This window comes from Eimeria necatrix, genomic scaffold, assembly GCF_000499385.1.
Source record: "Eimeria necatrix Houghton genomic scaffold, Enh_scaff163, whole genome shotgun sequence".
Classification (NCBI taxonomy): Eukaryota; Apicomplexa; class Conoidasida; order Eucoccidiorida; family Eimeriidae; genus Eimeria; species Eimeria necatrix.
In genome coordinates, this window is record NW_013652324.1 from 37,558 (window position 1) to 50,818 (window position 13,261).

A 13,261-nucleotide genomic window follows, 5' to 3' on the forward strand; every position below is an offset into this window, starting at 1 on the left:
AGCATTCGCACAACCTCCGAACACTGCCGGCCATCCTCAGTGTCTTGATGAGGCTAAAATAGGCCAACGTCACTTTGAAACTGCAACACCGGAATTTGGTATGATTTCGCAATTAGGAGAGTGCAGCTGTTGAATTGCTTTTGCGAAACTGTACGTGGAATTCATTTAGCAATAAATAAACACCAACTGCCCTGGCACTTCAAACGTGCACTGCGGCTGCCTCCTTCGCTCAGTTCCTTCTGGTTTCCTCCACGACACAGAAGCCGCATTACTCGACAATCAAGCATGCCTCTCCCGAGTGCCCTCATTCGTAATAGGATAGTCAATACTACATCGCCGAGCACCCAGTTCGAAGTGCTCACCCGTACACATACCGGCAGATGCCGTGCATTAATTATTTACAGCAACCTCGTAGAGCTTATATGAAAAGCAAAACTGATGTTACGAATGGACGAAGTCTTCTTTGAGAGCTCCCTACCACGTGGCTAGTTCCTAAATTATGGCCTGAACCGCTCTCGTGGTTTTTGGCGTTTCGGACGAACCTAATTAAACAGTCGCTTCGTGGGCTCAGGTGCTGAGCTTGAAACGACCGACACTAAGAGAAGCTACGCAACTTCCTCAGCTACAGCTTGAATTCACCCAATCCTACAAAACCGCCATGGAGGCCGCCCGTTCGCCGTGCATCTTAGAAGGAGAACGTCCGCATAGTTTTTCAAGCAAATCTTAATATCTCCACAGAGTAAATAATCAAACACACCAGCGGGATCGCCATCTACTGGCGAGGCAGGTCGTCGCATGACGCGTAGGCATGCGGGTTGATGTCCTCAAATGACTCCTCTTAAACGTCAAAGTGAGCGTTCCTTGGGCCAGTTTGTGAACTATTAGTTATTGTTGCATGAAACGACGCAGAAAATGACTAAAAGTCGAAATAGAACTGCCCCCTGGGGGCAGAACTACTCTCGAGGGACAGTTTCCCCCGACGGCTGTCCTGTGACACCACGAAAGTGGCCCTGCGCCGCATTCCGTAATATGCAAAGTTATTGCGTTACCCATAATTCGAAGTAATAGGCACCAGTGAGTAAGTTCAAAGCCTAGAGGCTCTCCAAAGCCTGCGCTCGTCCGGCTCATGTTACGTTTCGCCGGAAGGCGGCACCTCGTAGTGCCCACACCTCAAAAAAAAATTGCTTAAGGAGCCTAAACTTCTTATTTCAGGAAGTAGCAAGTAACTGCATTTATTATGGCTTCCCTGCAGGGACAGGAATTTCATAACTCAGCTATGTTCGCTTCGTAGTCATGACACAGCGCTATCGGCGCATGCATTTTGGCTGGGCCAAGGAACTTACCGCCAACGCCGCTGTGCGGCCTCTTCGTGTCCTACTATGTGTGAGTTTTCTAGGAGAGGAATGCTTGAAATGAGCTGAAAAACCTAATTACACACCTTCAATGTACTCTAGCTGCACATGACGCAAGTGACCCGTGGCAGTGCTAATGCAGCATTCCCTTTTGAAGCATGCTCGGACTCAAGGCAGTATTCGAAATCAATCTAAACACTATTTCACAAAGCCATTGTATTGTGCCTGAAAAGGAGCTACATGCGGTTTGGTGAACCCTTGACCAGCAACAAGACTATGGTTACTTTGGCTCTAGAACAGCTGCTGTACTGGGAAGTGCTTTGATCATATTTGCCTACAGCCACACTTACCGATATTTGCTTAGTCTACAAAAGCAGGCAATTTTAGGGGAACGCCACTTTTGAAGCTGCACTATTTCTGAACTGGAGCGCAGCCTGAATGGCTGCAGTTTCGAGCAGCATGTACCCCTAGCTAGTCGCAGGTTCACTCATCCTTCGTCGTACTCGGTACAGGCGGCCAGCTACTTAAGAACTTCTGCTACGGCTTTTCTAGTGGAAGGGAGGCCATTGGCTTGTATTCCATGCACAGCGCTTCGTTTCACAGGCCTCAATAGACTAATGAACAGAAACTGAAACCCACTGGAAGAAACCATGGCAGAGTCATCGCCAGCTTCTAATCAGGGGTTTGGCGCGTCAAGTCGTGCAGCGAAGCGACAAAGACGAAGGTCTGGTGGTTTGTCACCGAGAGAAACGATGCCCACTGTAGACCGACAGGCCCTTGACTCACAAGCAGCGCCACAACCTCCATCACCAGGCGTCCGCACTCGGCGTCTCGCAGCATCAGAGAGGGATCACCTTCGGCAGCTAGGACAGACTGAAGTGCTGCCTCAGGATCAGCGGACGCAGCGGCGTTCCACTCGTCGTCTCCTGCAGCTAAGCAAGCGCCAGTCGCCTGCAGCTTCGTCAGATGATCCTGGGAATCCAAGCCACGCACTGGCCAATGAGCCTTGTTCAGAAGGACACCCTTTGCCAGAACAGTGGAGACCTGAATCTTCTGCCGGTGCGCGCGAGGAATGTAGGTCAACAAGGGTCTCGAGGAGGCAAAGGCGAAAGCCTGGAGGCGCACGAGGTTCGTCTGGGTGCACACGAGGATCAATTATGTTAGCAGGTCAAGCGGGCCCTCAAGAATCAGCCTGCGCCCGTCTCGGTACCTGCGAGAGCTCCGAAGGAGCTCAATTTTCTGCGTTAGAGTGCAATCGCCTTCCAGTCTATAAGAAGTTGTGGGCTGGAGAGGAGGAGAAAAAGAGGCAACTGCTTTTACTTTTATATAAGGCTCGCTCTGAGCTTCTTGAGCCATTTTTCGACATTTTTTCCCAGCACCAATTAGAAAAAGCAATTGCTCATGAGATCTGCACTCCAGGATCAATAGGTCTACCACAAGCCTCTGAGGAGCCAAGCGTTTGTCACAGAGATCCGTATGGAGGCACCTCATCCTTGCGCGTTTTCAGTGGGACTGCGTACCTCTCACACAAGCATGTGGCAGCACTGTCTCATACAGCTTCTGGTGTGTAATTAATTGCTGTTTTTTGCTCGTGCATGGCCTACCGTGCTCAGTGATAGAGTACATGCGTTAGTAAAAGCTGCAATAGATGAGTGCAGGGTGGCGACTTCTTGATTGTGATTCTGCGTTTCAGGTTTGCATGCAGTGCTGCAGTCACCGACAGTGGCACGGTGGCATTTTCTTTTTTTTTGTTGCTTGCTGATTCGTTGCGCTGTTGTCGAACGCCTTCGATACCGGCTTCACGCCATCAAGCAAGCGCCATCGTACGAAGAGGGTCAAAAAGCCGAAGATTTTGTGGTTGATTGCGTGAAGGCCTGGAAATCGTATACTCTTGCGCTGCTGCTTTTCAAGTATCTCTACGCCAGGGGTTCAGACGCTTTAACTCATCAGCAGCCTAATTGTTTCACTACCCCTGCAGGGTTAAGGACACAAGCACCAGAGTTCTCAGAAGACGCACTGTTGGCGGCAGAGGCAGCCGGGATAAACACCTCAACAGCACGTGAAGCTACAGCTCACGCAGCGACCAGGATTCTGTTCCAAGTTTCCACCATTGACGAGGCTGCCGTTGTCATCTTTGGAAGATTTGTCAGTAAAAACGAGTGCTGCACATTTGAATGCACAGATAGAAAGCACTTCGTTGATCGCATATCTGATTGAGATAAATTTTTCTGGGCCCGCATGAAGCGCTGTCATCAACGAAAGCTGAACAGTGTATCAATGGTTGCCAGTTAAGCAATTATAATGAAGGCTCGCCAGTAGTGTTTGACTTGTGTTCTTGGCGTTAGGCACTAAGCGGACTTATAGATGCGTTGAGGTCTCAAGTATGGAAGGAAATAGACAAGATAAGGCGAAAGTGCTCTAGGACGATTATCGATGCAGCAGTTGCCACGTGTGCAGCAAACAATCCACAGAAACAAAGTCTATCAGGATCTGTCGAGCGGTGCCGGATTTCGGGGAACCAAGGCCTGCTTTTCAAAGAAAGCACCGATAAGCTGTTGCAAGGATGCCAAAATCAACAGCAGTCGGAGCATCAAACCACACGTCAAGTCGAGCTTTCCTGTATAGCGTTAAATAGAGAGGATAATAGTCCTACAAATGAGCATGAGGCAACCGATGGACCAATGCGCAAGCACTGGAGACTGGAGCGCAAGGGATTGCAAAAGGATCCGCAGCTAGATGAAGATCATGATGCACAACTGGTGTCTCTGCTTGCTGAGGAGGTGTATGGCATGCCAGCTCCTTCTTTTGCTCAAAAGCTACAGCCAATGGTTACTCGTGAAACAACTTTGCCGCCAAAAGCCGAGGAGGGATCAACAAAGATACTTCAACATAGGCTGCTTCAAGCAGCTGCTCCAGTTGAACCGAACATGCTGCCCCTAGGGGAAAGAGCTTTACCCGCATATGCAAAGAAATCTACTGAATCAAAAGGGGCGCATGCGGAGGAAGCAAGACCAGCACTATCGCCTTCAAGACGTCAACCGAGAGCGGGCCAGCCACCAGTGCCAGCAGCTCCCCTTCAGTGGATTCGTGAGGCCTTAATTATTTTAAGAAGAATTGATGATCCTCAACACGTACAATTGCAGCGCCGGAAGAAAGCGGCAGTAGCTTCAGGAGCTTGCGTCAATTCCCCTCCACCAGCCCAAACTGCCGGGAATTCATTTCAACAGGAAGACTTAACGGATAACTCCGCAGTGGCAACAGTCACAGCAGCTTCCTGCAGGAATGCTCTGCAGCCGCTTTTTAGGAATAGCCGATTGTTGTACGTTATCTGGACTGGCGCCGGTGGCGGACCCTGGGGAGGGTGCTCAAAAATTTGGTTTCAACACAGGAGGTATGTTTGCAAGCAAAACAGCGAAATATGCCTACACGAAGAATCATAGGAAAGCCCTTACGGGCTTTGAGCTCAGAGAATCCTACCTTAATTTTCTTCTGCAGTGTGGAAGGAAAACGACTTTTGGAGCTGCCGATTCTGTTTCCATAACGCTTCTAAAAGTACTTGACCTTGATGCTCGTACCAGACCGTAAAAGCATATACGGAAGGCCTTTTGAAGATACATTAATAACTTCTAATGGAGAGTTATGCATAAAACAATGTTGAGCAGGCTCGCTTGATTTGCATGTTTTACTCTCTAGGAGGTTGCTGGAAGGGGTTGCTACAGCACATGCAGACGCAGCTTCTGAGATGATGGCGGAAGGTGTGGAGCTTCGGGTGTTTCTTCGCTCTGTGGAAGCACTTATTTCGGCAGAGAGGTCTCTAAACGAGACGTGTTTCGGCTCCCCAGTAGGCACGTGCTGATGCTCTGCACCCTTTGAAACATCGTGAAATGCGTTCGACGCTACCAAATGGTAAAAGCTCTGCTGGGGAGCTCTGATGGCACCGACACAACACTTACTTAAGACAAGTAGTAACATGAACCGAGGAAAAAAGTAAAATTTACTTTGTGATGCCTGCTCTACCCCGCTTTCAGCTGATACTGCAGTGCAGGTGGCTCAACAAGTTTTACTCAGAAAAAACTTCGACAAAGTTTTGCTGTTGTCTCCCACACTCCGCCAACTTTTAAGAGAAGATGACTGGAGTGGTGAGCAATCACCAGCTATAAATTGTTTGCCTTTGCAGATCATGTTCAAGGCGGTGAGCTTGCCTGACTATGCGCTTTCCAAATGTAAATGTTTTTGCGCCTTTGCTTGCTTTTCTTAGCAGTTTTTGTTTAGCTTTTTCCTGTGAAGTACGCTGCAGCTGTGGTGCTGCTCTTGCACTGGGCCAAGGAGTGGCCAGAGTGCCTAGACAGCATTGCTCATCAGCTGCGTTTTTACTGGTCTTCCTCACTCACCGATTCCATTCAGTACGAAAACTGAGAGTGGCTTGCAGCTCTGCAAACGCCATTCCTTAAATCACAGTTGCACTATTTCCTGATGATGTGTAAAAATTCTAAAGCAGTTTGCTGGTAGGACTCCCGACGCTTTTTTTGAATCCACCCGTGCGCTATTTTCTTGCGGCGACTGTGTGGTCAGATGCGCATCCACCCAGTGGGACCTCATATGCTCAGCTTGCCGTGAGGGGCAGCGAGTTATTAGGGGAGGGACAATTAATGCAAGTACTGCAGACGTTTTGGTTACAGATGCAAGCAGTCGTGAAGAACAGACACAAAGGGATGGCAGTGGGACTTCAGCAGCAGCTGAAAGTCCCAAGATTGCCTGCTCAATAAAACACAAAGTTACGCCGTTAGGAGAGGAAGAAATATCAGAAAAAGCAGCCGAACCAACCAAAGCGGATACAACAGAAACAGTCACACACTGCGATTTTTGTCCCCTTAGGGGGGAGATGTTTGTGCTGTTGTTGCTGCAATACCTCAAGAGGTCAGAAAAGCAGCTGGCAGTATTTTGCAGCAATTCATCAGCTGCTGTTGAAGCCCGAAATCAGGTATTCGCATTCCAATTGCTTGCTGTTGTTACTTAACCTTTGGCTTGAAAGACTCATGTTTTGATCGTTTTCCCCTGTTCACTATTGTAATAGACTACGGCATTGCTACAACCAAAAAGCGCTCAGCGGGAATTCGAATTTGCTGAAGTGATAGGCTTCTCCCTTTCATGTTTGAGGTGCGCACGCAGGCTTTCGACCGGGTTGTCTCTGATCCCGAAGTAACAAAGTGCCTAGCGTGCACTGTGGGTGCATCAGGGGAAATCCTCACTGTAGAAGAGGCGGTGGCTACTTATATGGACTCACAGATTAGACGTGCAGCAGCAAAGTCCGCTCAAGAGGGACACGAAATCACGGATACTAAAGACTGGGAAGTATGCTTGAAACAAACCCGCTGCTGAGCGTGCCTAGTGTAGCACTTTTAGTGCTGCTGCCCTGCTTCAGCTGTGCGCCTGGAATGCCAGCTTGTTCCTTCTGCGTTCAGGAGAACATAGGTCGGCTCTGCTCAAGGCTTCACTTTCCTGAACGTTTTCTCTCCGCATATGCAAGACTGTTAGCCTGCAGGCTGTTACCAGAGTGGGCAACTTGGGGCCTGCTTAGCGGAAAACAAATTTCGTCAGATTGGGGAAAGCTTGCCAACCTTACCAACAAAAGTCCCATTCACCTAAGACTTGCTCGTGCGCGTGATGCTGGAAACACCCAGTATACGTACAGGGCCTTCTTTGAAAACATTGATTTTACAGATAGCAAAGGGTTTACGAGTAGTGTAGACATTTTTTCTGGAGCAGCAGCGCAAGTGTGTGGTCTAGAAATGAGAGTTTGGAAGGCAGTACAACATGCTTTTGAGGCTCGCTGTCCAGTTCCTCCAGAAGAACAGTGGCGGGTCAGCCAGGTTATAGCGGACATTGCTGCAGCAAGAGAGACATTGCTCTTGTACACAAAGCGAATGCAGCAGACAAACGCCGCTACAATTGCCAGATCATCAGCGAATCCTCCCTATGAAGAATCTACCAGCGTATCTGCTGAAGAGAGGGCCAACGACCAAAGTGCAGAAGGACGAACTGTCTCGTCTCCGTTATCCCCTCAAACGTTGTTTCCGGCTGATCCAGGGGACACTTCTGATCTCCCTACTTCAAGCGGATCAGACAACGTAAAGTGCAGCAGCTTTGAAGCCCTGGTTCTTACAAAGACCGCCTGGGAGATTCACCTGCCTTCAGCAACAATTGAAACAAGACGGCTTCCGCCCCAGCCATCTGGACCAGACACGTTTCCGAGCGAACTCAGAAAAAGCTTAATAAGCATTGATGGTTTGAATATCCCAAGAGAGCTGCAAAATCACTTGGAAGTCGGTTTCACCTCTGCACATCACTGAAGATAGGGATGTACAATATTTCTTTTGTTAGCTGTACATTTTTGTTTATGGAAGTTATTGGGGAAAATTTGTTTTTGGACCCAATTCAAATGATGTGTACTCTTTGCTGTTGGCCCTGCTACTGAATCTCAGGTAACTGCACTCTGCTGTTGGCCAATAATTAGTTTAGTTGTGCGTTCCGCTGCTTCTGCTGCCATTGCGTTTTGCGTCTATTCAGGCCTTTAGCCGAATGTACAAAGCTCACTTCCCAGAACGAAAGCTTTCATGGCTCTGGAGGGCGGGACACGCAGAGATGGCTCTCATAGTCCAACAGCAGAATCAGCACGAAGGCATCCATCAGAAGGGTGCTTGTACAATACCAACGAGTGCTGTTTTTCGCGTGTGCCTGGTTACAGCGCTTGTGCTTCTGCTCTTTAATGAGTATGCTATAGCAGTCAGCTTCTCCACCCGGTTGAAAAGAGTCTAATTTGCCAGCATTGCGATTATCGAAATAATTGCGATTACAGAAATAACGTGGTCTGCGGGAAGTGAAACAAACAGCAATAGTTGTGGTAATAGCAAAAATCTAGCGTACGTTTTAGTCTGTTATTTTTCACCGGTTGTGGCTTCGCAGAACTTCGTCTTTATCAGTCCAGGCAGTTGCCCACTTAACGGGAATTTCTGTAGAAGAAGCTTTTTCTGTGATGGAAAGTCTCCAAGTAGAGCCGCAGAATCTCTTGGTATGGCAAAATGCAGAGCTGTTTCCATCCTGCCTCTCTGGTCTTCGGAAACAGTAAAACAATTTCACACAAATTGTGGTAGTTTTCACGCTTTTCTCGAGCGCCCAGCTGAAAATATAGCCACAGCGCTGGAGCGTGACTCTTGTTTCTTCATAGCGCAGGTCCTCAGAAAGCTCCTCATCCGTACAGTTCTGTTTCAATCCTGAAGTTGATATCAGGCGCCTTCCTTGCAGAGTCAATCCTCTCGCGGTAAATCTAAACCACGTGTCACAGTGATTGTCACAGTGATTGCTGACGAACCCAAAAGCCCTCCAAGAGAAGCGATATGCCGCAGTAGGCTGCAAGTCACTTTACGCTACTTTCTCATTCGTGCAGGCTGGATGCACAATGACTACGCACAGTCAGAAACGATCTTCAGGAAAAGTCAGAGGGTCTCTGGATGCAGAAGAGCGAGCTAGACTTGATGCGAAAGTTGTTAGGCTTTTTAAACAGCACCGTCGAATAACTCACCAGCAACTGATGCAGCATTTGCAAGAGCTTTCTGGAAACCATCTTTCTCAAGATAGCACGGGCGAGTATCAAGGATGGAAGCCGGAAGCTATTAAAGCATGCCTCGAAGGTCTCATGTCAAAGGAGTACATTATTAGAGATGAAACAGACCGGTAAGTACACGGTACTACAGTATCAAGCCTCAAGGGCACTCCTGCGACTCTGACAACGCAACATTTTGAATGCTTGATGCGGTGCAGGAACGTTTATCAATATATTCCTTAAAAAGTCTCCAGGGCCTTTTCACCAGCTTAAAAGGGCTTCTCACTCGTACAGTGTTTCTGGCTCAACTGCTGTAGATTTAAAGCGGAAAGGAAACCGTCACAGTTTGCTATTTTACAAGAAAACCATCCAAACACATTCGACTCACAGAAATGAAAATGCCTGCTTTGTAGCGTCAGGCTTCTCTCACCTTGTGTATTCGGTTTGCACAAGTATGGTCATGCTTGATCACACATGATATCGTTTTCTAAGCCTTACCTACCTACTGCAGCGACAACGAATATTGATACAAGCTCTGCGAATATAGAATAAGCCCAACGATAGCTGCTTGTAGGCACTGCGCTCCATTGTATGTTGGAGCGGAAATACATGAAGCTCGTTGCTTGGATGTAAAGCTGGAACCGAGCTTTTGCAAAATTGCGATCTGGGGAGGGCCGCAGGCGAATCTTAACTGAGCACGTAGGCCTAACCAGTCTATGGCGTTGTTTAACGAGAATATCATTGTCTCTAGAAAGCACACCACCGCGCAGAACGCACTACTGCAACGATTGATTTCATCACGTCACTGTGCCAGTGCATATATCTAAGCAATCGATCTACTGAAACAAAATCGACAAAACAATAATACTAGCGATATGGGCTTTAATGTAGCTCAAGTGTCCCCTCGTGCATCCAAAACGAATGGGCTGCCCTGCAAGAGAAAATGCAGGCTCGCCCTCTGGAGCATTTTGTCGTTCCCCAGGTGTTTTCTCAGAGCTCTTATCCAGCTTGTCTATACACATACATATATAGTTTTGCCTAACACAGTAAGCCTCTCAGTATTCAATGTAGGGTTATCCATTCACAGTGAAGGGCCCGCCTGAGCTACTAACAATCAAAATAGTAGGTGGTTTTGCTAACGCGGGAACGGGAAAGCGAGATCAAGATTCCAAAGACGGCACCTGTCGGTATGCAAGCATGTCAATGATCACTGTTCTCTCACTCAATGGAGTTAAGGAATCTGCAATGTCAGCGGTTGTTCACGTTTTTTGCCCTTGAATGGAGGCGATATGCTACCAAACTAGCAACGAAAAGCAGCATGCAGAGTCAGCAGCTTCTCACATTCCTGGCCGCTGAATGGTGGCGATGTCAAACTTGCAACAGACACGAGCACAGAATAACAGCCCGCAACAATAAAGCATGATTTCAATCACTGAGGCATTTGCGCACTTACGTTTCTGCCTGTTGCAGGATTGGTATTGTATCACCGCCGTTCGAGGGCCCGCAACGTGAACAGCTGCTGACAAACGGCATACTGCCGTACTTTGTCGAGTCAAAAAGCAGTGATGATTGCATTACATAACGTTTTGTGCTATATTCCACGACAGAGTTGCAGTTATTGCAAGCCAGGATGGGTGGGCTACGTTTATTAATCAAGAGCTGCTATACCAAAGCGTGGAATCTGATCAGCGCAGCTTAGATAGGGCTTGTTCTGCCACTACAATGAAGCCGAAGGCTTACAATCTACTTCAGGAAGTAGCCCTGGAATGTCTTTGGTATTTTAGCTAACAGTCACCAGAAGCCCCTGCAGGGATTGAAATGATATCACAATGCATCTCCGCATCTCCCATCAGCTACCATTTGACAATGGTGTCATCTTATTGACAACAAATTGTCTTCCCCCGTCATAACAATGTTTGAAGGCACAAGGAACCGCCACCGGCAGCATGAACGGTTTCGTTTGCCTCATTGTGAGCAGTAACACTGCAGCCATATATTGTGCATATTGTGTTGTTCCCAGGCCAACGGTTTTCTTTCAAATGGTAGACATGCTTTTCAGTTGCAAAGTGTGGTGTTCAGAGTCAGCTGCATTTACGACATTTTGGCGACTTTTGGGCAAGGGCCCAACAAGGGCAGCTACGGCAGCTCTCCCAACCCCCTCAGCTCCCAAAAATCGATTCCCACTAGGCGCTCAAAATAACGTAACGAGGCCGCTTTATTCCTTGCGATACTGCTGAAGTTTCCTTGGAATGGAGCCATACCCTCGTCGAAATTTCGCCTCAACCCATCACAGAGGCCACAGGCAGTTCTCTAAGGCAGTTACTCGCAGCAGGCATTGGCGCTGAACAGAGCAGTTTCGCTATGCATAAGCAACGTTCTAGCTCTGTGCAGAATCTGTTTCCACCCACTGCAAGCGCGCGTGTTCGTCACCCACTGCGAGAAGTCCGCTGATTTCCTGAACACAATTTTTCTGTGGTTGTATAAGGAGGATAATTCTGCAGTTGTTTCGCAGTGCCTCCTTTGCTTTTGCAGGCAATGAATGCAAATGTTCAGCAACAAAGCTGGAGATGACAGCAATAGTTTGACCGCCAGCGGCATTCAAGGCCGAATGATTGTTGGAGGCGTGGACTACGCCACCCGTAAGCGTCTTTTCTGCTTGCCGGGGCGTCCAGATTTCCTCCTCCAGGGATTTCTGTCATCAACATAGTACCTCCCGGCCTAGGTGTAGAAAAGTGTCCATTGGCCTTGTACATCCTCATTCCTCAAGATCAGAATGCCCACGGTACTCCTGCTCCAGTTTCCGCAACATTTCAATGGTAGACCTACACCTTGATCTCCCACAGCCACGCATTTTCAGCAGTTCCATCAGTACGTTTCACCAACAGCAGCGTGCTGAGCGCCGCGATGCACTCTTTCCGACGATGACAAGCTAGTCTCACAGAGACCCATTTTTTGTCGGGTGCTTCGTTCGTTCAATTGTACATTTTATGGCCGGCCACCACACGCGGTTTAGGGAAATAGCAGCCATGGCGACTGCACTCCTTGCTTCAGTGGCTCAAGCCTTTCTCGGGTAGTGGATATGTCGCTGGAGCGCGGCCCGCCAAACTATTCAGGCAGCTATGGAGTTCGAAAAATCCTACGCTAGCTGCATGATGCGTGCAGCGTAACTCTATAGCCAAGACCAGCATGCACATTTTTAGTCCTACGGTATGGTTGTATGTCACAACCTTTAGCATGACTGACATGTTTTTCTTTTGTAGAAAGCACTCGACCAGAGCTCCAACGCACACTCTCTGATCAGGGAAGAAACTCATTTCCATTTTACGGGATAAGACGTCATCTCCATCTTCACTCAGTGCTGACGAGCCATGGCCGCAAACACGTTCCAGCTACGAACACTGTGGCAGCACTGTTTGGCGATAAACAAGGCTCGTCAGCAAATCTTTTCACCGAAAACCCATGCCTTGGTGGGGTCTCCTCTAACTGTTACGTTTTGCATGCACCTCGCAATCCATTTCATGAGGTATGAGGCTTTTGGCTTTTAAGCCGACCGCTTGCCTAAAAGCCCGAGTATAACGTGTCCAAGATGCTGCGTGATTACTGCAGACACATTCGCTTTGCTTCCCTTGCCTTGGGAGGCATTTCGTTGATGGCCCTCTCAACTCACGTGCGCTTTGCGAGCTCCGCGGGCGCTTCCGCCTGTTCCCTGTGGGCCATCAGTGCCCGCATGTTTGTCGGCTAATAGCAACTTGACTGTTGACACGCTGGAACTCCTTGTTGCTTCTATAGCGAGTGGGGTAGCCGGCATGCGGTGCGTACGCAGGCGCTACGCTGTGCTTAACACGCCCATCAGGGCACCATGGCAGGACTACTCGTGCTCCGAAAGTGTCTTACTTTCTGATTTCTCAAAATTTCTTTCATCGGTCTTAAGAAAACAGCCGAACTTGAGGCACAACTGGCTCCATTCAGCGCAATCCCCAGCATTTACACAAGAATCGTACTGTGTTGTGTCTAGCAAGAAACAAGTAATTCTCTCGATAGCACTGTCAATACAACCTGCTCATACGGGACAGCAACCTGGGCATTCTGCACGGTTTTAGTAAATAAAGTTGTAAGCAAGCCAGTGCACACAGTAAGCCACTGATGTGTCTGTCCTTTGGGGCCGTTCTATTTTCCGCCACTGCGAGCTGCCCTGAAGAGCCTTCCCCTTCAGAATATTAGTAGAAGCTCCATATTGCTCTCCTTACCAACAAATGCAGAACGGGTTACAATTTAGGAACTTCCGGGTACCTTGTTAGCGGGAAAACGG

The 13,261-nt window shown here is 48.4% G+C and overlaps 3 protein-coding genes across 3 annotated transcripts; 2 read left to right on the forward strand and 1 right to left on the reverse strand.

Annotated features, from left to right (window-relative positions):
* Positions 1–2,024: 2,024 nt before the first annotated feature.
* On the reverse strand, positions 2,025–2,843 carry ENH_00019160 (hypothetical protein, conserved; the record flags this gene model as incomplete). Its single annotated transcript, XM_013579356.1, is given in 2 exon segments — positions 2,025–2,507; positions 2,511–2,843. Coding segments are annotated over 2 exon segments (816 nt in total).
* Positions 2,844–4,033: 1,190 nt separating this feature from the next.
* ENH_00019170 (hypothetical protein, conserved) lies at positions 4,034–4,792 on the forward strand (the record flags this gene model as incomplete). The annotated part of the gene is made up of 1 exon (XM_013579357.1): positions 4,034–4,792. One exon carries the CDS (start codon positions 4,034–4,036, stop codon positions 4,790–4,792), a length of 759 nt encoding a protein of 252 aa, XP_013434811.1.
* Positions 4,793–6,500: 1,708 nt separating this feature from the next.
* Positions 6,501–10,534, forward strand: ENH_00019180 (hypothetical protein, conserved; the record flags this gene model as incomplete). Its single annotated transcript, XM_013579358.1, has 6 exons — positions 6,501–6,704; positions 6,815–7,301; positions 7,962–8,052; positions 8,316–8,421; positions 8,797–9,083; positions 10,423–10,534. 6 exons carry the CDS (start codon positions 6,501–6,503, stop codon positions 10,532–10,534), a joined length of 1,287 nt encoding a protein of 428 aa, XP_013434812.1.
* Between the last annotated feature and the right edge of the window lie 2,727 nt (positions 10,535–13,261).